At 56.1% G+C, this 21,754-nt stretch overlaps 2 protein-coding genes across 4 annotated transcripts in view; both read left to right on the top strand.

Moving 5' to 3' along the window:
* LOC133356251 (zinc finger CCCH domain-containing protein 4-like) overlaps positions 1-7,402 on the top strand; it is a 32,987-nt gene extending 25,585 nt beyond the window's left edge. For 2 of the 3 annotated variants that reach the window (XM_061573643.1, XM_061573641.1), the window contains exon 12: positions 258-7,402. In XM_061573643.1, the coding sequence (XP_061429627.1) occupies positions 258-1,867 (1,610 nt within the window). In that variant the 3' untranslated portion in view covers positions 1,868-7,402. The remainder of the gene's footprint in view (positions 1-257) is intronic. The other variant, XM_061573642.1, reaches the window with a different exon arrangement.
* Positions 7,403-7,609: 207 nt separating this feature from the next.
* Positions 7,610-21,754, top strand: part of DRC7 (dynein regulatory complex subunit 7) — a 17,523-nt gene continuing 3,378 nt past the window's right edge. The window contains exons 1-15 of the mRNA XM_061573669.1: positions 7,610-8,070; positions 10,538-10,901; positions 12,600-12,725; positions 13,960-14,154; positions 14,412-14,570; positions 15,272-15,490; positions 16,553-16,693; positions 17,766-17,844; positions 17,967-18,095; positions 19,155-19,283; positions 19,667-19,887; positions 20,259-20,471; positions 20,640-20,750; positions 20,859-20,969; positions 21,365-21,559. Of these exons, the coding sequence (XP_061429653.1) occupies positions 8,015-8,070; positions 10,538-10,901; positions 12,600-12,725; positions 13,960-14,154; positions 14,412-14,570; positions 15,272-15,490; positions 16,553-16,693; positions 17,766-17,844; positions 17,967-18,095; positions 19,155-19,283; positions 19,667-19,887; positions 20,259-20,471; positions 20,640-20,750; positions 20,859-20,969; positions 21,365-21,559 (2,448 nt within the window). The 5' untranslated portion in view covers positions 7,610-8,014. The remainder of the gene's footprint in view (positions 8,071-10,537; positions 10,902-12,599; positions 12,726-13,959; positions 14,155-14,411; positions 14,571-15,271; positions 15,491-16,552; positions 16,694-17,765; positions 17,845-17,966; positions 18,096-19,154; positions 19,284-19,666; positions 19,888-20,258; positions 20,472-20,639; positions 20,751-20,858; positions 20,970-21,364; positions 21,560-21,754) is intronic.

Genomic DNA, 21,754 nt, shown 5'->3' with positions numbered 1-21,754 from the left:
TGGTGAATGGCAGTTGTTGTGTTATATTACCCATGTGTAAGGATGTTTGCATGTCACCATTCCAGTGTGTAAACTTGTCCGTAGACAAGCATGCCTGGGCACGTGCGTACATACACGCCAGGGTATCTGCCCGTGTGCATGTCTCCAAGCCTGCCAGCGTGCAAGCTAGTCCCGATTTAAGCCTGCCCGTGTGTAATCCAATCGTGCTCGCGCGTACACCGGCTCGTGCTGACTGTTGGCATCGTGTCGTGTGGCAGAAGGTGTCAGCTGGTACTCGAGCGACGAGGAGGAAGGGGGCGGTGGCGTGAGCTCCATCCTCAAGACGCTCAAGACCCACGCCAAGCAAAGGCCCGGCGGCCCCGCGACTCCCTCCTCCGCCGCGGACCCACGGCTGCACAAGCAGTCCGGCTCCGCGCAAGCCCAGGACCCACGTCTCAAGCCGGCCGACCCTCGCCTCAAGCAAGCGGGTGACGGCCAGGCGGCGTCCAGCCGCGACCCCCGGCTGGCGCACGGGGCGGCCGACCCGCGGCAGGCCGGCCGCACGCCCAAGGACGCGTACAATGGCGGCGCGCGCAAGGCGCCCGCGGCGGCGGCGGTGGCGTTGGCGGTGGCCGGCGACGACGAGGACGGCGAGCGGGAGCTGCGAGAGAAGGCGGTGGCCATCCCGCTGGATCCGGCGCCCGGCGCCCAGCAGCGCGACCCCCGCTCGCAGCTCAAGCAGTTCAGCCACATCCGCACCGAGCTGTCGCTCTCCAAGCCCAACTTCGCGCGCCTCGTCCTGTGGGAGCCGGAGGACCTCATCCCCTTGCCCGTGCCCAAGTCGGAGCCGGCGCTGCCACCGCTTCCGCTGCCCCCGCTCGACGCCCGTTTGCCGACGCCGGCGAAAGCGGCCGCGCCGGCGCCGGCGGCCGGCGCGGACCCCCGCATGCGTGCGCAGGCGGCGCCGTCTCCGCCGCAGGACCCCCGTCTCGTCGTGCGGCAGACGAAGCCCGCCGACCCGCGGCTGGGCCGGGCGGGCGGCGCGGCGGAGCGGCCCGCGGACCCTCGTGTCGTCAAGGGCTCGGTCGGGCCCTCGGCGGCCTCGGCCGGCGCCGTCGCCGCTTCCGCGGCCGACCCCCGGCTGCTGAAGCTGGCCGTGGTGGAGACGCTGGCGAATGAGCTGCGGGCGTCCGGCTCGCCGGACCGGGCGGCGGCGGCGCAGGCGGAGTCGCCCACGACGCCGCTGGCGCCGTACGACCCACGGCTCACGTCGGCCGTAGGGCAGAGCAGCATCGTGAGCTCCATCAACCTGTACGACCCCCGCACGCCGCAACCCGCGGTGACCACCGCGGGTTGCGGCGGCGCGGCCGAGACGGAGTCGGAGAAGGGCCAGGCGGAGGCGAGTTCGGCGGCGGCGGCGCCGGACGGGGAATCGAAGCCGCGGCGCTTTGTGATACCCAAGACCAAGCAGCCGCCGGGCGAGGCGCAGGGCGACGCGGCGTTCGTCCGCCGCTCGGTGCTGGAGACCATTGGCTCGGAGGGGTCGGGCGACGCGCAGGATCGCTACAACAGCTACAGCCAGACGCGCTTGCGGCCCTCGGTGGTGCCCACGCAGCAGCTGGCGCAGCCGGGGGCCATGCACAACCTGCCAATGCTGCCCATGATCAGGCCGCAGTACGGCATTGACCCCAGGCAGCCGAGCAAGCAGGCCCTGGGGGCGCCCGTGCCGGCGCCAGACGGGGCCGACAGCCACGCCAAAGACAACGCCGGTGAAGGCGACGGTAACGGCGAGAAGGATAATGACAAGGGAACAACGGACGAACAAGACCAGACGTCACTCAAGGATATGTTCAAGGCGTTTGACCCCACCGCGTCGCCCTTCTGCTAGGGTCAAGATGCAACAGCGCTCAGCCCCCTCTGGCAGTGGGGCATGGGGCAGTTTGTCCTGCGGCTGCCTTGGGATGAAATGTCTGGGACATAGATGCTACTGCGGAATGCCGTGGGAGGAGATCCCTGCAGGGTGTTGCTCCAATCCCCTAAACTGTCCTTATCCCTGACGTTGGGGTGTGGGGTAGTCACTACAACCCGCCCGAGCTTTACAGGGGGGGTTACCTTGCAGAGTTGTCACCACTCCTACGCCTCCCAACAAGCTGCGCTGACTGCACCGGTGTTGGAACTAAACCGTGGCGGTACACGGTGAATACACCGCCGTTCTGAATGAAAAACGAAACGTAGATTGGAAACGGTTCCGAGACCTGCCGGCGGCAGACAGTACGAGTTGTGACCTAACTCCCCCAGCCGGCCAGCCAGCTGTAAACCTAAGGTTAGGGGAGGCTGTCACTTTACACATCCTCTTTCCAGAGTGCTGGTGGTGTGTAGCACCTACTTCCACTGATCTACCACTCTTGGTTGAGGGAGTAGAGTTAGGATAACCAGTTGGCCACAGCTAGTAACTGCAATGCCACAGCAGGAGACTATTTGATGTTAAACATCCCACCTACAGTGTATTTATAATTAGGCATTTAATGATTCTCCACCACCATTCACACACACCCTTCCCATCCAAACCCACAACTTGATAAATTGTCACGATTTCGAGGATCACGATTCGATATTCAAGAATAATTTGTCTCGTTCCGTCCCATCTGCACAGTCTTGTCGGGTGGAACCATTTGTTCGCCTAAAGTCAACGTTTGTATACATTGTAAATGATCAAATTCTGGCACACATTGCGGGATGCATGTATCACGAGTTTAAGAATCGACTTTAATCCAACTTGTTCATCTTGACATGCCTTTTTATAACGGCTCATGCGCTGTGCTGAGCGCCGGATTGTGTCTCTGCGTTGAAGCTACAAACTCCACCTCGGGGTTTTCAGTCTAACGCGATGCATGTACACGTACAGCTCATTGTGTCAACCGCCAAAAGAGGATTATTTGACCATACTTCACCACGCTGGTCAGTGCAGGTTGGTGAAGGCGGGGAACATAGATGTGGCAGCGTAAAGGTGCGGTACAACGATGGCTTTTGCCACTGCCCATAGCGTCCCACCAGGCTATGACACCAGTTATGCAAGCTGGTCACCTTTCCATGTATTCTCCAGGTTCAACTCTGCTTAACATCTAAGGGGATCGAGTGCATTCTGGGTTGTGTGATCAGAAGCCCAGGTGACTTGTTACAGGTGGATTAATTATCTGTCACGTGATGGCTGTGGCATCACCGGCCGATGTGGCTCAACAGTAGAACGGGTCTGGTTAAGCCCAGCGTTGGTGCATCACCACCACTACAGGACACTGCCTTTGTGTTCCAATTATTGTTTAATTTGGATGCAACCCGGGCTTAAGTTCTGTCGGGTCTGGCCAGGGTGGTGTGTACCCAGCACACCACATCATGTAATGGCAGTGACTATTCATCATATGTCCAACTCCAGTATACGAACAAGCAGGAACATCTTCAGTGTGTAACGAACCCCGAGATGTAACGGTTCACCTTCTCTCCGAGCCACATTGGCTGCAAGGTTTCCACGAACTATTCCGAAAAAATGTAATAGTTCGTGGAACTAAACTTTTTTTTCCCAGATAAGGCTGACTGAGCTATATACCTATTTTTCAGAAGCGGCCTGGCTATCACAAATGATAGCTCAACTAAGTGGCTTATCGTGTGTTCTAAACGCGTGTTTCTAAATGTGGAGGGGAAAATAACGGAGAACCCGGATAAAAATCCACACAACCACTGCGAGAACATACAAACTCCAAATATACAGCAGCAGGCGTCAGGGTCGGGATTGAACCCACGACCTCCTGTATACCAGGTGAGGTAGTTGAAAATCTCGCCACAAGCTCCCTGGCGAACAAGAAGGCCCAGTGCTAGTCGGTGTGGGCCAGACCATGGACGTTGCATACCACAGTGAAAAAAATACCGCTCTGAAAATTGATGCAACAATCAATCAAAATGTACTTTGTGGGAGATGATGCGCATGGTTCATAGTATAAAAGACATCTTTGGGGAAGAAAAGGGATGGGTTAAGATAGGGATTGGGAATAGGTCTAATGCTATCTGTTGGGTGCAGCACTTTTTCACAGCAGTGTTTTGTACAATTTGTGACCAGTGCGTGCTAGACAGCGAAGACAAAACCAACCCATGGTGCTACCACTACCATGGTATTGGCAACACAGAGGGCAAAGAGGAGACTCCTCACCCCCCCAAAAACGTTATGACAGGAGTGAGCAAATCATATGCAGTGCCCCCTCCATATTAAAAAAAAACCCTACATGGGCCCCCCTTGGCTACTCTACATGGCTCTCCCCCATGGCTACTTGTCCCCGCCCCACCCCAAATAAAAACAACTCCACAATTGTACCCAGACCGGCTTGGGGTCCCTCTTGGTGAAGGGCCCAGAGAAAAAATGTGGTTAATTTTGGCGTGGAAAGAATGGGAAATATCGCTGCTGTCGTGTTTGTTGTTGTTGTTGTACAAAGTGGTGAAAAACCTCAGGCCTAAGTTGACTTTAAAGTTCGTGTCTTGCACATTTGTTACCCCTCCCCCCGCGACACTCGAAGGCGATTTAAAGGGAAGACGCAACCCGAATGATGCAGCCGTTCATTTCTCTAAATCCGTGTTCTCGGGGAACTGGCCACAAGAGTGTACAAATCTCCGCTAACGAGACAAACTAGAAACGATGCAAAAAATACAATGTTAATCGTATTTTTTTTGTAAGTTTTTTGTTGCTGTTACTGTATTTGGAATTCATTTTCAAATACGAAAGTCACAGATTCGATGACGGAATCCAGTTCAATGATTTTAGTTACGGTGCGAAACCCGATTCGCGCAAACGCTCCGACGGCACGGCACGCGGTTCAGCGTGATCGAATCAGCGTGATCAGTCAACGGCAGCCACCGCAAGGCACTGGCGGCTGACTCATCGGTTACGTGCGGCAAAACAGATGACCGATTTTTTTTTTTACTGGTCGTTGCAAGTGATTTAAATCGATACCACAAAAGGAAATAAATCCCCTCTGATTGTGAAAGTCACGGGAATTGGGAGAGTCAGTGCAATGGCACTGAGCATCACAGCCACGATGGAGCCCCCCTTAAGCTTTGTGAACTAAAAACAAAAACATTTTTAGGAATACACCCAACCAGCTCATGAATAGTTTTTCTTGAAGACAGATGTGCGATAGCTATAATGGCGCTTCTGGCTGTAACTCCAAAATGGTAATTTTCCCACGAAGCTTGAACCGTGTGGGGGGGGGGCAGCCAGGGATGGAGCCTACGAGAGAAGAAGAGCCGTTAATTCTAGTCCGGACTCGTGTGTTCTTTTGGAGCATTTTATCACGAGCCGTAATCTCTCTCCCCTGGTGGATGACGGCCTCCCCCACGCCGTGGCCGGTACCTCGTAGTCCAGTGCTGCTAGTCCTCTCCACCTCAGTCTGCGGCTCATGACCCTGATCTCATCGCTCCATCTCTGCGGGTCACCGTTCTGTCACTGGTCTCGACTATCGTCGCTTACCCCAAGCCCATTTGGCTTTCCCTAGTCAATGCTTTGCCTTTATTCGGTTTGCTGGGAGGATCACTGCTTGGCAGAGAGCAGCTGGCGTGAGGAATGGAGGGGAAAATAAGCACCAAACTGTTTCCTTATCCGGGGATCTTACAGTCTGTAAAACCTGGCTCCATCCTGCCACACCGCCAGTGGTGCCTTGTTGAACAGGTTCCAGACAGGGAAAGGTCTCTGTGCAGCCAACCTCCACCGTTGGGGTCTTCACGACAACCCGACGCTGCAGCTGTGGCGCTGGCGAGATGTTATCTGCCTCGCCTGGTATACAGGAGGTCGTGGGTTTGATCCCGACTCTGACGCCTGCTGCTGTATATTTGGAGTTTGCATGTTTCTCTCTCCGTGGTCGCGTGGATTTTTCTCCGGGTCTTCTGGGTTTTCCCTCCACATTTAGAAACACGTGTCTCGAGTATTTGGCTGCTGTAAATTTTCCACGCGATAATAAACCACTTCGTTGAGTTATCATTTGTGATAGCCAGGCCGCTTCCGAAAAATAGCTGTATAGCTCAGTGGGGCCTTACCTGGTTAAAATGAAAAATATTTTAGTTTAAAAAGAAAACAATATATTGCGTATTGTTGATGACCATCCACCAAGTTCGGTGGAGGGCGACAAAAATGGCACACGGCCACCGCGTGGCTCTGCGATCACGCAGTCTGGATGCAAGAATCCACACGCTGCACTTGCTTATCGGTGTCAGCGTGCACCTCACCGTGATTTTTTTTATCTTCCCATAGTTTCATCATTTCTGAGCCATTTCAGAGCGGGTAATGTTCATTTAAAAGTCGCACAATATCTTTCCTACGAAAGAACTGCTCGCTACGATGAGATTTCGCGATCGACGCGAAAACCATTCAAGGCTTTACGGTGTCAGTGGATAAAATGGTCCCGGTTCGCGTCGCCACATTCAAGTAAATTATTTTAGTCCCATCAGTTTGTGGGCTTTCTGGACCAATGCCCAGCAGCACTTTTACGTACGAGTTTGAACTGGGTCTCATTTTGCAGTACACTCTGAAAAGGATGTTGCTGGTTTGCAGGGTTTACTGTATATCGTCGTGTTTGGATCGCGTCTCCCTTCATAAATTAGCCGTGTGGTGGCTGGCCACAGCCTCTGTGCGGGTTTCACGATTACATACATCTTTGTTGTTTATTTTGTACTATTACTGATATTATATTTTTTCATTTGCCATTGCAATCCTCGGTAAGGGTGAAAGTGGTCGTAGTTTTAGCCGTGTAAAAAAGTGATGACCCCCAGACGTAACTGCCATCCCGAGTGCTGTACAGAGACCTCTTTAAGTGTGCGTAGCTTGCGTGTTGTTCCCACGGGTGTATTTTAAAGGGGACAAAGTGTACATAGAAACACGCCTGCCGGACCGATCGACCGGGCTACATTGGTGTGGTGTGGGGGGGGGATTGTAATGTCGCGCGTCTGTATTAGCCGTGGATCGGGACAGCAAGAGTATTGAAGTACGGCGGAGTCTTGGGGAGGTAGGGGGGGTAAGTGCAGTGTTTGTTTGACTGAGGGATTTTTTTTTAGAATGGGGGTCACGGGATATTTTGTTGTACGTACTTAAAAGTCGCGCGGCAATTCTTGTTTTCTATAACGTTATTTAGGTGTTTAAAAAAAAAAAATCCCGTGTCTTGTGTGTTTTATGAGGTTATGCAGCTTTTTACATGAACGTCACAACCATGTATTTAATGTCAAGATGATGATGATGCGACCACGCGCAGGCACGGCGGGGTCTGTCGGTGGCTGCGCTGCTGTATGAGTTGCAGTGCTGCTGACTGTGCCGCCCCCCTCCCCTCCGCCGTTCCTGTGTTGTGCTATTGTTGTTTTCTTTGTAACAAAATAAACAGAAAATATTTAAAACCCACGCGGCGCTCCGAATCGTCCGCCACCCGAATGAGTGAGGTCGGCCACGTGCTTGCTCGTGTTGTTGTCACGTGGTTCCGTGCGCGCGGGGAGGGGGGGGGGACTTCCGCGTCATGTGACGCAGGGGCGCACTTGGTTGCTGAGCAACGCGAAGCGTCAACACGTGTCTTGGAAACGTAGAGAGAGACACGGGGAGAGGGATCGGGGAAAAGAGGGAGACACGGAGAGAGACACGGAGAGAGACGGGGAGAGAGACACGGGGAGAGAGATCGGGGAAAAGAGGGAGACACGGAGAGAGACGGGGAGAGAGACACGGGGAGAGAGATCGGGGAAAAGAGGGAGACAGGGAGAGAGACGGAGAGAGACAGGGAGAGAGACACGGAGAGAGACAGAGAGAGAGAGACAGGGAGACGAGGGGAGAGAGACAGGGAGAGAGACAGGGAGAGACACGGGGAGAGACACGGAGAGAGACACGGAGAGAGACACGGAGAGAGAGACAGGGAGACGAGGGGAGAGAGACGGGGAGAGAGACAGGGAGACGAGGGGAGAGAGAGGAGGAGGAATTGGGAGGAGGGGCGATAGACGAGGAGGGAGACGAGGTGGAGAAGAAACAATGGAAGGCGGCGTAGGGCCCGGAGAGGAGCCGAGGTCACCCAGACCTCGACTCCTGTGAGACCACCACCACAACAACCACTACAACAACCACCACTACAGCCACCACTACAACCACCAATATACTACTACTACAACCACCACCACCACAACTATATTCACCACTACAACCACTACTACTACAACCACCACAACTATATTCACCACCACTACTACTACAACCACCACCACTATATTCACCACAACCACTGCCACCACAACTACAAACACCACAACTACAAACACCACAACTACAAACACTACAATCACCAACACTACAACTCCCACAACCACCACCACAACTACCGCTACAACTACCACAACTACATCCACCACTACAACTACCACAGCAACCAACCACTACAACCACCACAACTACCGCTACAACTACCACAACTACATCTACAACTACCACAGCAACCAACCACTACAACTGCAGAAACATTGCCAACCACGACTACAACTGCAATAGAATCAAACACAACAACCACCACAACAACAACCACCACCACAACAACAACAATCACCACAACAACAACAACCATCACCACAATAACTACAGTGTTCCTCCTAACACTACCACCCACGCGATGCTGCCCCGCGTGGATTAATTGCACCGTCAAAGTGTACATTTTACTGATTTGAAGTGAATCTTGGTTTGTGAAATATAAACGTTTGTTTGTTACTATATTATGCAGTATATAGTGTACAGTCCTCAGTTCGCCTTCGTGTAATAGAACGTCGCCCTGGCAAGAGAAGGACTCTTTAACGCCTCTGAACGGGGTTGATCTCCTGGTCAAACTCACACCATCACACACTTCAAGCTCACACCATCACACACTTCAAGCTCACACCATCACACACTACAAACTCACACCATCACACACTTCAAACTCACACCATCACACACTTCAAACTCACACCATCACACACTTCAAACTCACACCATCACACACTTCAAACTCACACCATCACACACTTCAAGCTCACACCATCACACACTTCAAACTCACACCATCACACACTTCAAACTCACACCATCACACACTTCAAACTCACACCATCACACACTTCAAGCTCACACCATCACACACTTCAAACTCACACCATCACACACTTCAAACTCACATCATCACACACTTCAAACTCACACCATCACACGCCTCAAGCTCACACCATCACACACTTCAAACTCACACCATCACACACTACAAACTCACACCATCACACACTTCAAGCTCACACCATCACACACTTCAAACTCACACCATCACACACTACAAACTCACACCATCACACACTTCAAGCTCACACCATCACACACTTCAAACTCACACCATCACACACTTCAAGTTCACACCATCACACGCTTCAAGCTCACACCATCACACACTTCAAGCTCACACCATCACACACTTCAAGCTCACACCATCACACTTCAAGCTCACACCATCACACACTTCAAGCTCACACCATCACACACTTCAAACTCACACCATCACACACTTCAAACTCACACCATCACACGCTTCAAGCTCACACCATCACACACTTCAAGCTCACACCATCACACACTTCAAGCTCACACCATCACACTTCAAGCTCACACCATCACACACTCCAAGCTCACACCAGCTCACACGCTTCAAGCTCACACCATCACGCTTCAAACTCACACCATCACACACTACAAGTTCACACCATCACACACTTCAAACTCACACCATCACACACTTCAAACTCACACCATCACACACTTCAAACTCACACCATCACACACTCCAAACTCACACCATCACACGCTCCAAGCTCACACCATCACACACTTCAAGCTCACACCATCACACGCTTCAAACTCACACCATCACACGCTTCAAGCTCACACCATCACACACTTCAAGCTCACACCATCACACACTTCAAGCTCACACCATCACACACTCCAAGCTCACACCATCACACACTTCAAACTCACACCATCACACACTACAAGCTCACACCATCACACACTTTAAACTCACACCATCACACACTCCAAACTCACACCATCACACACTTCAAGCTCACACCATCACACACTCCAAGCTCACACCATCGCACACTTCAAACTCACACCATCACACACTACAAGCTCACACCATCACACGCCTCAAGCTCACACCATCACACACTTCAAACTCACACCATCACACGCCTCAAGTTCACACCATCACACACTTCAAACTCACACCATCACACACTTCAAGCTCACACCATCACATACTTCAAGTTCACACCATCACACACTCCAAACTCACACCATCACACGCTCCAAGCTCACACCATCACACACTTCAAGCTCACACCATCACACGCTTCAAACTCACACCATCACACGCTTCAAGCTCACACCAGCTCACAACACACTTTAACCCCCACCTCGTCAGCTGACACTTGTACCGCTGCACGGCATCACACGCCCCTGGCGCCTCTGGGACGGTCGCAGGGCAACCGAGCAGGAGGGAGACAAGAAGGCCGAGGAGGAGGATGAGGCCGAGGAGGAGGCGACATCGAGAGCCGCCGGGCCCGAGGGAGAGGCCCCGGCAGGTGACGACGACCGCGAGCATCGGCCCGCAGCAGCAGCAGCAGCTCGCGAGGCCGGGCGCGGGGCAGTCCCCCCGGCGCCTCCTGCGGGCGCCTGCGACCCCCCGGCAGGCGGCTGGGACGAGCCGCCGCCCTCGTTCCGGGAGAACTCCCCGCGCGAGGAGGAGCTGCTGGTGCTCGCGGACTCGTTCCAGCGGCAGTACTCGCTGCTGTACCCCGACCGCAGGCCGCTGCTGCTCTGCCCCGTCAACGAGTGCGGGGTGCAGGTGAGTGTGGGGAGGGGGGCAGGTGTGTGGGTGGGGGGCATGGGAGGGCTCCAGATGTGTGGGTGGGTGGCATGCCAGGGGCCCAGGTGTGTGTGTGAGTGGAGGTGGGTGGAGGTGAGTGGGTAGGTGGGTGGAGGTGGGTGGGTAGGTGGGTGGAGGTGGGTGGGTAGGTGGGTGGAGGTGGGTGGGTAGGTGGGTAGGTGGGTGGATGTGTGTGGATGTGGGTGGGGTGGGTGGTGCGTGCAGTGTGTGTGGTGGGAGCGGTAGTGCTACGGACCCGGCGGCCCGAGTTCAATTCCCGCTCACAGCGATTATATCTGAACCGGTCATGGGCCTCTCCTAGGTCGACTCGGCCTCAAATGAGTACCTGGTGCGGTGTGTAAGCATCGCCACTGGGGAGACAAAGGCGGCCGGGCGTGGTGCTGGCCGCCTACCCCCTCGTGTGCCGTTGCGGCCTTCATAGGTGCTCGCTAACAGCACTTGCCCCGACAGTCTGGTAAAGGCTACACGGGGGATCTTTGTCTTTGGGGTGCGGGAGTGTGTTGGTTGCAGCACTGCGAAACCAGACGGGCCGAGTTCGATTCCCGCTCACGGCCAACATCGGTGGTGAATACTGTATCTTAACCGGTAACTGAGCCTCCCCTAGTTCCACTCTGCCTTTAACGGGCACCTGGTGCCATGTGCGAAGAGTGGCAATGCAGAGACAGCCTGCTGGTACTAGCTACTTTTTAAATCCTTTATATTAAGTTCGCTTGCTTGCTTGCGTGCTTGCTTGCTTGCTTACGACCGTGCAAATCTTTCAGTCGTTTTTTAACCCACTTCCCGTAATCCAATCGAGCTGACATTTTCCACACAGACTCGTTGTGCGAGACAATTAATGTTCGTGACATTTTTTTTCCAAAATTTTACACTGTTTAGGGAAAACAAATTAAATATTTAATTACCAATTGCTTAATACTGGCAGACAATCATCTGACCCATAGGTGGCAGCCATCTCAAGCCAGAGGACGAGAAGACTCTAGCCGCCACGCATATAAAGGATTTATAGTGAAAAACTTAGTTTTTACGGGTTATACTTATTATTTTGCCAGGTAAGGCCCATTGAGCTAGATAGCTCAACGAATCACCGCAGCTCATCGCGTGGAAATTTCTAGCAGCCAAAAACTCTAAACGCGTGGTGATGATGCAAAATGTGGAGGGGAAAACCGGAGGAGCCGGAGAAAAATCCTCGCAACCACAGGGAGAGAGAGAAGTATACAGCAGCAGGCGTCAGGGTCGGGATCGAATCCACGAACTCCTGTATACCTAGCGAGGTAGTTAACATCTCCTAGCCACCAGGCATGGGTGCTGATCGACATTGTCTTATGGTTGTTATTGTTTGACTTGCATCCCACTGGGATTTTTGCACACAGCGTTGTTTTTTCTGGAAGACTTTGCTGTTTTTTCCTGGATTTTTTTGTTGCGTGTAGTCACTTTAAGATGTTTCTTGTTCATGTTTTTGTTGTTGCGGTTGCACCCGAGTCAAGAGCCGCATGACTCACAGGGTTATACCTCATACATGAAACTGAACTCTCCACACCGCCCTGTCGTGTTCTCAGCACCGGTGCTGCTCGCTATAACAGCACTTGCCCCAAGAGCCTCGCAAAGGCTATACTGCACAGCGTGGAATCTTTGTCTTTGTGTGAGCCGCGCGTGCAGAAGTTCGTGTGCACCACCCTGAGGCCCACGCTGGTGCCCTACCTCGAGCTGCACCACTGGCAGGGCAGCGCCAGCTTCGTCTCCGACTGCGTGGTGCCTGCTCCGCTTGAGCCGCCCACGGCGCTGGTGAGGGCACCACACGAGGGGTACGGGTGTCGTCCTCCCGCCGCGCCTCCGATTACCCGCGGTTGGCTACGTACGGCGCGAAAGAAGTTCATCTGGTCCAACCCATGTTAGACTAGGCTCTAAGGAAAGCTGTCTCGGGTGTGGACCAATCAACTTCAAGGCCAGTGCATACATTATCAGAGTTATGTTTTTTGTTTGCATTATGACTGCAGGTATTGTGGTCAATGCAAACATGACTCCTTGTAAAAAAAGGTGTCAGTTTTGTTGCCAGATAGAAGGGTAAAAAACCAATTATCATATTTTTTACTGGCAAATGAGGTTCCAATGAAGTTCAACATACTTACAATAACACCCGTGGACTTTATATATATGTAGAATAGGCGACGTTTCGGGCAATGGCCCTTCTTGATAGTACATCAAACTATAATTGCCTTTCTTTTCCTCTTTAAAGGGCATGGTGTTCTAGATTAATGTGTTGAGTTTTCTTGTGAAGTGTGAGACACCGCCCAATGTAGAATCCAGAAATTATTTGCCAAATAAACAAAACAGTGTTACCAGGTCGAAATGATTCCCCTTTGGTACCCGATATTGGTACCCCCCCCTCGCTGTCACTCGTTCTGTAGGTGTGCATATGTGCGTTGAACTTCTTTCGCACCGCACGGAGCCAACCGCGCTAACCGGAGGCGCTGCGTCTCACGCCGAAGGTGTCCTATAAACGTGACGTTCGATTGGACTAACACCACCTTGTGTGTGTGTATCAACCGGAATAGCGGGGAGCGGTAGTGTAGAGGTTAGCGCTACACTGCGCTATGAACCCGGCGACCCGAGTACGATTCCCGCTCACGGCCAACACCGGTGACGATTATCTGAACCGGTCCTGGGCCTCCCTGAGGTCGACTCAGCCTCAAATGAGTACCTGGTGCGGTGTGTAGTAAACATCGCCCCTGGGGAGACAAAGGCGGCCGGGCGTGGTGCTGGCCACCCACCCCCTCGTGTGCCATTCTGGTCTTCATAGGTGCTCGCTAACAGCACTTGCCCCAACAGTGTTACAGGCTACACGGGGGATCTTTTACTTTGTATCAACCGTAAGACGCTGCTACGCGCCGCCTGCTTCGCATTGGACGTTAACGATCACGTGACCTTGTCGCGCGCCGAGGTCACGTTTGCGAAAAACCATGCGGCAAACGACTTGGTTGGAGTTACACGAACTGCCATCGCCCCCTCCCCGCCGCAGCCGTCGCGGCTGGCGTCGCCGGTGACGGTGCTGCGCCGGCAGCGCGCCAGCTCCCTGGAGGCGAGCTCCCTGCTGTGCTCGCTGCTGCTGGGCGCCGGCTACGACGCCTACTGCGTGTGCGGCTATGCCGACCGGCCCACGTGCCTCGCCGACGAGTCGCGCGCCGACTGCCCGCTCCTCCGCGAGCCCGAGCCGGTGAGGGAATGTGCACGTTTTTGACGCCACCACCAACGCCACCACCACCAACGCCACCACCACCACCCATGCGTAAAACGTTGGCGACGGGAAGACGGCCCGGCGACCGTGGCACGGCGTTTGCCCACGCCAACGTGCCGGCCTTCGTGGGTGCTCCTCACTCACGGCTCTCGCCCCAACAGTCTATGTGCGCGCTACATGGGTGCGTGTGCGGTGGCGGGGGGTGGGGATCTTTGTGGTTGCGTGCGGGAGCGCAGCCCGAGCAAGCCGAGCCCCAGCGCCCGCCCAACAAGTACGCGGTGCGGCGAGCGCGGGACCTGCGCAGCCACCACGAGGAGCGGCTGGAGGAGCGCCGGCAGGCCGAGGAGCGGGCCGCGCAGGAGCGGCGCCGGCGGGAGGAGGAGGCCGCCGCCGCGGTGAGAAGCGGAGGCGGCGCTCTGCCGCTTAGGCGTGTCGGCGTCGATGGCGGCGCGAGATGGTGATGGTGACGATGCTTGGTGTGCCGCGTGCGGGCAGCACGGCCGGTGCGTCAGCCAGTCGTCTCGGTCAGTCAGCCCATGCCACCTGGGTTTGTCCCGTGACCTTCGGCCAGCAGCGAGCCTTCGACACTTCACGTGGCCTCAAGGTGCACCTGGCCTGGCACAAGCGCCGAGGTGACGTCACTGCCACATAGTGGCGAATGGCGGTTGGTGTTGCAGCGGTGGTGTAGCGGTTAGCGCTACGCTGCGCTACGAACCTGGTGACCTGAGTTCGATTCCCGCTCGAGGCCAACACCAGTGACGATTATCTGAACCGATCCTGGGCCTCCCCCAGGACTACTCAGCCTCAAATGAGTACCTGGTGTTTTGTATAAGCATCGCCACTGGGGAGACAAAGGCAGTCGAGCGTTGTGTTGGCCACCCCCTCGTGTGCCGTGCCGGCCTTCATAGGTGCTACTCGCTAACAGCACTTGCTCCTACGGTCTGTTACGAGCTACACGGGGGATCTTTTCCCGTCTTATGTGTATGTGTATATGTGTGCTATGGTAGCGTAGAGGTTAGCGTGCTGCGCTACAAACCCAGGCGACCCGAGTTCAATTCCGGCTCACAGGGGATCTTTGTCTTCGTCTTGCGTGCAGGAGCGCGAGCGCCCGTCTCTGGACCCGCTGCACGGGCTGCGCGTCCACTGCTGGGTGCTGGTGCGGCCGGGCCGGCGCGGCGTGGCCGAGGCGTTCTTCGTGGAGCCGCTGAGCGGTCGCGCCTTCTCCACGGCCGACGGGCGCTTCCTGGGCGTGGAGAGCGTGTGGAACCACCGCAACTACTGGGTCAACGTGCAGGACTGCCGCCACGGCTGCCAGGTGGCCGAGCTTGTGGGCGCGTGCCGCAGCGCGACGATAGCTAGCGGCGGCTCGCGACGGCTAGCCATGGCTAGCGCCGCGGCACATCGGCAAGCGACGGCTAGTGGTGGCTAGTGGTGGCAAGTGGTGGCCAGTGGTGGCTAGTGATGGTAGCGGTGGTTAGTGGTGGCTAGCGATAGCCAGTGGCGGCTAGCGATGGCTAGTGGTGGCTAATGGTGGCGAGTGGTGGCTAGCGGTGGCTAGCGGTGGCTAGCGGTGGCTAGCGGTGGCTAGCGATGGTAGCGATGGCTAGCGGTGGCTAGCGGTGGCTAATGGTGGCTAGCGGTGGCTAGTAGTGGCTAGCGATGGCTAGCCATGGCTAGCGCCGCAGTATGACGATGGCTAACAATGGCTAGTGCTCGCTAGTGCTGGCTAGCGGTGGCTAGCGGTGGCTAGTGGTGGCTAGTGGTGGCTCGTGGCCGCTAGCGGTGGCTAGTGGTGGCTCGTGGCCGCTAGCGATAGCCACTTCCGAGATAGCCCGCGGTGTTGTCCACCGAATGACGACGGGGACTCGACTAACCCGGACATATTATTATTGTTTTCGTCATCATGGTCAGATGTTAACTACCTCGCCTGGTTTACAGGCCATGTGTTCGATCCCGACCCTGACGCCTGCTGCTGTATATTTGGAGTTTGCATGTTTGCATGTGGTCGCGCAAATTTTTCTCCGGGTCCTCCGGTTTTTCCCTCAACATTTAGAATCAACGTCACGCGTTTGGAGTATTTTGGCCGCCATAAATGTCCACGTGACAAGCCCGCTTTGTCGAGCAAACATTCGCGATAGCCGGGGCCGCTTGTGAGAACGAACTCCACAGTAGCTCAGTGGGACCTTGCCTGCTTAGAATAACAAAAAATTGCTTTGTAGTTTTAATCTCGCGGCATCGGCCGGGGTGTGTGCCGCCCGCGTGTGTGTGTCACCCGTGCGTGTGTGTGCGTGTGTGTGCGTGTGTGTGCGTGTGTGTGCCGCCCGCGTGTGTGTGTGTGTGTGTGCCGCCCGCGTGTGTGTGTGTGTGTGTACCGCAGGGAGTGTCGTTCCATGTCCACGACGCGCTCGGCTGGGAGGCCGTGTTCCCCGGCGTTCGTTCACGCACGGCCGGATCAGCGGCTCACGGCGGCTACGGCGACGGCAGTAACGAGGAGGAGGACGAGGAGGACGATCCGGAGGTACGTAGGAGGTGCAGCCAGGGGTCTGGGGGAGGTTTGAGGGATCGGGTTAGGATTGGGTTTAGGTGAGGTGAGAGTTTTGGATGAGGTTAGAGTTGGGTTAGGGATAGGAGTTACGGCTACGTTAGGATTGAGTGTTGGGTTAGAGTCATGAGTTTAAGGTTAGGGTTTGGGTTTGGTTCGTGATAGGGTTAGTGGTAGAGTTAGCGATAGGGTTAGCGATAGCGTTAGTATTGGGTTAGGTTCGTGATAGGGTTAGTGGTAGGGTTAGCGATAGGTTAGCGATAGCGCTAGTGTTGGGTTAGGTTCGTGATAGGGTTAGTGGTAGAGTTAGCGATAGCGCTAGTGTTGGGTTAGGTTCGTGATAGGGTTAGTGGTAGGTATAGCGATAGGTTAGCGATAGCGTTAGTATTAGGTTAGGTTCGTGATAGGGTTAGTGGTAGAGTTAGTGATAGGTTAGCGATAGCGTTAGTATTGGGTTAGGTTTGTGATAGGGTTAGTGGTAGGGTTAGCGATAGGTTAGCGATAGCGCTAGTGTTGGGTTAGGTTCGTGATAGGGTTAGTGGTAGAGTTAGCGATAGCGCTAGTGTTGGGTTAGGTTCGTGATAGGGTTAGTGGTAGGGTTAGCGATAGGTTAGCGATAGCGCTAGTGTTGGGTTAGGTTCGTGATAGGGTTAGTGGTAGAGTTAGCGATAGGTTAGCGATAGCGTTAGTATTAGGTTAGGTTCGTGATAGGGTTAGTGGTAGAGTTAGTGATAGGTTAGCGATAGCGTTAGTATTGGGTTAGGTTTGTGATAGGGTTAGTGGTAGGGTTAGCGATAGGTTAGCGATAGCGCTAGTGTTGGGTTAGGTTCGTGATAGGGTTAGTGGTAGAGTTAGCGATAGGTTAGCGATAGCGTTAGTATTGGGTTAGGTTCGTGATAGGGTTAGCGATAGGTTAGCGATAGCGCTAGTGTTGGGTTAGGTTCGTGATAGGGTCAGTGGTAGAGCTAGCGATAGGGTTAGCGATGGCGCTAGTGTTGGGTTAGGGTCAGCAGTAACAGTCGCGTGTCGTCTGCGTGTCTGCCTGCAGCGTGGGCAGAAGGAGGAGGAGCGGCCGGGGTCCACGCTGCCTCCATCGTGGGTGGGCAGGATCCAGCTGTCGCCACATGGTAGGATCCGGCTGTGCCCATTGCAGTGCAACAATGCCAGCAGCACGATCGGGGACAGCACTGGTGGAGAAAGGCAATAAAAAAACCACGTTTAATTAAGATGAAGTAACTCTCGCGTGCAGACTTGGAGCTGCGCTGCCCTGGTGGCAAGAGGACGGTGCAGTTCCGCCGAGCGCGGCTCGAGAAGCTGGCACCGTTCCTGCAGCGTGACGGACTCACGTCGCGCCTCTCCGTCTTCCGCGATGACGAGTGTGAGTCCGCCGGCGGTCACTCGCACGCTCGCTCGCTCGGTCGGTCGCTCGCTCGGTCACTCACTTGGTCGGTCACTCGCTCGGTCACTTGATCACTCAATCGGTCGCTCGCTCAATCACTCACTCTCTTGTTCGGTCGCTCGCTCAGTCGGTCACTTACTTGGTCACTCACTCGGTTGATAGGTCACTCACTCGCTCAATCGCTCGCTCAATCGCTCGCTCAGTCGGTCACTCGCTCAGTCGGTCACTCGCTCAGTCGGTCACTCGCTTGCTCAATCGCTCAGTCGGTCACTCGCTCAGTCGGTCACTCGCTCAGTCGGTCACTCGCTCAGTCGGTCACTCGCTCAGTCGGTCACTCGCTCAGTCGGTCACTCGCTTGGTCACTTGCTCACTCGGTCACTTGCTCGGTCGCTCGCTAAGTCGGTCACTTGCTCGCTCGGTCACTCGGTCACTTGCTCGGTGCACAGGCGCCACAACTGCCTCCCCCCCGATGCACCGGGTTGTTTGTGCTCGTCGTGAATCAGAATTGTTTTGGATTTCGAGTGGCAAAGAGGATACTGCCGCGGCAACCGTTGCCGGTGACGATTGCCGGCAACTGCTGCCCTGGTTGTGATCGGCCGGCGAAATGTCACGGTACTGAAATTGTAAACGTTGTGGGTTTACTCTCCAACATACAACTGGTGTGCTGAAGTCGTAACGAATTGGCACGTTTTATTTACGGGATGAACCTACTGATTGGCTGTGCTGGGTGTTGGCGGTATTTACGTGATCTAACCAAAAAAAAAATTTGATTATGAATAATATTGGTCACGAAGGCCTCTACTACGACTACGACGCGTTAAACTGCCCTGACGGTGGCCGTGTGGATCGCGGCTTTTGAGTCTTCGACGACCACCGGCAATCTCCATCGCTCGTTGCCGCCTGATGCCGGGGCCGCTCGTTAACGCCGGCGGCCGCTCCGTGACGCCGCCGGCTGTCGCCTGCATGCGTGCGTGCATGATGCGTGCGTGCATGATGCGTGCGTGCATGATGCGTGCGTGGTGGTGGTGACTGGCGCAGGCACCCAGCTGGTGGAGGTGAGGGAGACCTACAGCCACCGCAAGGACCGGTTGGAGCGCAAGCTGCTCAACAAGGAGTCGGGCCTGGTCACCGAACACTTCGCGCCCGGACGCGCCGACTGCCTTAAAGGTACAGGGGGAGGGGGACGTGGGGGTGGGGTGGAGGCCACTGGGCCTTGCTGGCGTTGATCCGACACTCCGCCGCCAAACTCTACTCCCCTCCACTCTCCTACCTCTACCCGCTCATCTCACTCCCCATCAACACACTCTCCTACCTCTCATCTCACTCTACTCCCCTCCACTCTCCTACCTCTCCCCGCTCATCTCACTCCCCATCCACGCACTCTCCTACCTCTCATCTCACTTTACTCCCCTCCAAACACTCTCGTACCTCTTCCCTCTCATCTCACTCTACTCCCCTCCAAACACTCTCCTACCTCTTCCCTCTCATCTCACTCTACTCCCCTCCACGCCTCTCCCCTCCCCGTCGCTCTCCACTGGCGTGCCCACCAGAGCACACGTTTGTATCGCCGGTGCCCGAGACGGAGCGGCGGGCCGAGTTCTACAGCGCGGCGCGCGTCGACGGCCTGCGGAGCCGCCGCGAGACGGCGCTGGAGCTGTGGGAGGAGTTCGAGGGGCGTGGCGACCGCCTGCGCGCTCGCCACGCCCAGCTGGGGCCTCGCGTCAAGCGCGCCGGGCCCGCGGGGGCCGACTCGCACTGCCGCCCCATCCTGGTGAGACTCGTGCCCCGGGTGAGACTCGTGGTCCTGGTGACGCTCGTGGTCCTGGTGACGCTCGTGGTCCTAGCGAGGTTCGTGGTCCTGGTGAGACTCGTGGTCCTGGTGAGACTCGTGCCCCGGGTGAGACTCGTGGTCCTGGCGAGGTTCATGGTCCTGGCGAGGTTCATGGTCCTGGTGAGACTCGTGGTCCTGGTGAGATTCGTAGGCCTGGTGAGACTCGTGTCCCGGGTGAGACTCGTAGTCCTAGCGAAGTTCATGGTCCTGGTGAGGTTCATGGTCTTGGTGACGCTCGTGGACCTGGTGACACTCGTGGGCCCCGAGCGATCGACGTGCCAGCGTGCGTCTCCCCACCCCCACCCCTGCAGAAGGTGACCGAAGACTTTGATCGGGACCCGTCGCGTCCGGCGGACGAGGACCCGTCGCGCCGCACGTTTCTGCTGGCGGAGGAGCGCATGAGCGTGCTCTACCACCAGGACCCGGCGCGCATCACCCGCTCCTGCCGCCACTTCCTCAAGCCGCCCTGCGGCACCGACGGAACCATCGAACCGCCCGGGCCCGACTCCTACTCCGCTTACCAGGTGCGCCGGGTGAGCGCCGGGTGAGCGCCGGGTGTGCCAAGAGCGCCGCAGCCGAGCCCTGGCGGTCAGAACACCTCGACTCCTCGAAGTCGACGTACCACCCGGGGTGCGCTGAGCGAGGGGGTGGTTTGTGACCCCGGTCGCCCCCCCCCCTCCCCTGTGCTGCAGGCCGACCCCGCCGCTCCGCAGTTGAAGAAGCGAGAGATTTACGAGATGCTCGTGGAGCTCATGGCCGCCGAGGAGAAGACGCTGCAGCTCGTGCGGAAATCCGAGGAGGAGGTGCGATGCGGGACCCCGCGTCTCCACACCTCGTGTCTGTGTTACTGGGTCCCCGTGCGGGTGTATCTACGGTGTCCGTGTCTCCGTGGTCTCCGTGTCCCTGTGTAGGTGCGGGAGATGCTTCTTGTGCGAGCGCAGGAGGAGGCGACGAGTGAGCTCGTGTTGAGCGTGTACGACACGCTGCGCAACCACCGCACCAAGCAGCGGCGCCAGGAGCTGGTACTACACCACTTTACCACAATCACCCCACCACCACCACCGCCGTATCACCGCCACCACGACCACCAGTGCATTACCAACACTGCCAAACCCTGCACGTGCTACTGCCGCCATCATCATCATCACCACCACCACCACTATCCCCACCCCATAGCTGCTGGATGTGCTGAAGACACCATAAAGATTCTCATGAACCGTGTGAATATGTATCCACGCCAATAATAACAGCGCAGTGGCCATCACGAAGGTGCCAAACGTAAGCCGTGTAAGCTGGGTTGTCTTGAGACCAAGGCACCTTTATACCAGAGGCTCACAGAGCCAGACGGAGACACCTGTGTACTGGAGGCTAACGGAGCCAGGCTAATGCACGTCGCGCCGTACGCACGCCGTACTAGGAGCGCTTGCGGCAGGAGGAGCAGCGGCGCCGGGAGGAGCCCCAGCTGGACTACCTGGCACCGTTCCTGGCGCGCCTGGGCAACCCCGAGGAGCTGACGCGGCGGCACGCGGAGCGGCTGCGGAGCGAGTGCCTGGACGACGTCAAGCGCCAGCTCACGGCGCAGGCCAACGCCATGCAGGAGCGCCTCGAGAAGGTGGCGCGGCGCAGGGTCACGTCTCCCGTGCCGAGTGCTTGCGGGGGTCAAGGGGTCGCGTGCAGAGCGCGCATGGCTGAACCGCCCCGTCTCAACGTTGCAATGACCTTTTCCTTACCGGGTCAGGGTCCCCCCACAGAGCTGTGAAGCTCGTTTTCAGAAGCGGCCTGGCCACAAACGATAGCTCAACGAAGG

The sequence above is a fragment of the Lethenteron reissneri genome, chromosome 53 (genome assembly GCF_015708825.2).
Source record: "Lethenteron reissneri isolate LAM-NWPU_2019-01 chromosome 53, ASM1570882v1, whole genome shotgun sequence".
In the NCBI taxonomy this organism is placed as follows: domain Eukaryota; kingdom Metazoa; phylum Chordata; class Hyperoartia; order Petromyzontiformes; family Petromyzontidae; genus Lethenteron; species Lethenteron reissneri.
This window is presented reverse-complemented; position numbering and strand designations above follow the sequence as displayed.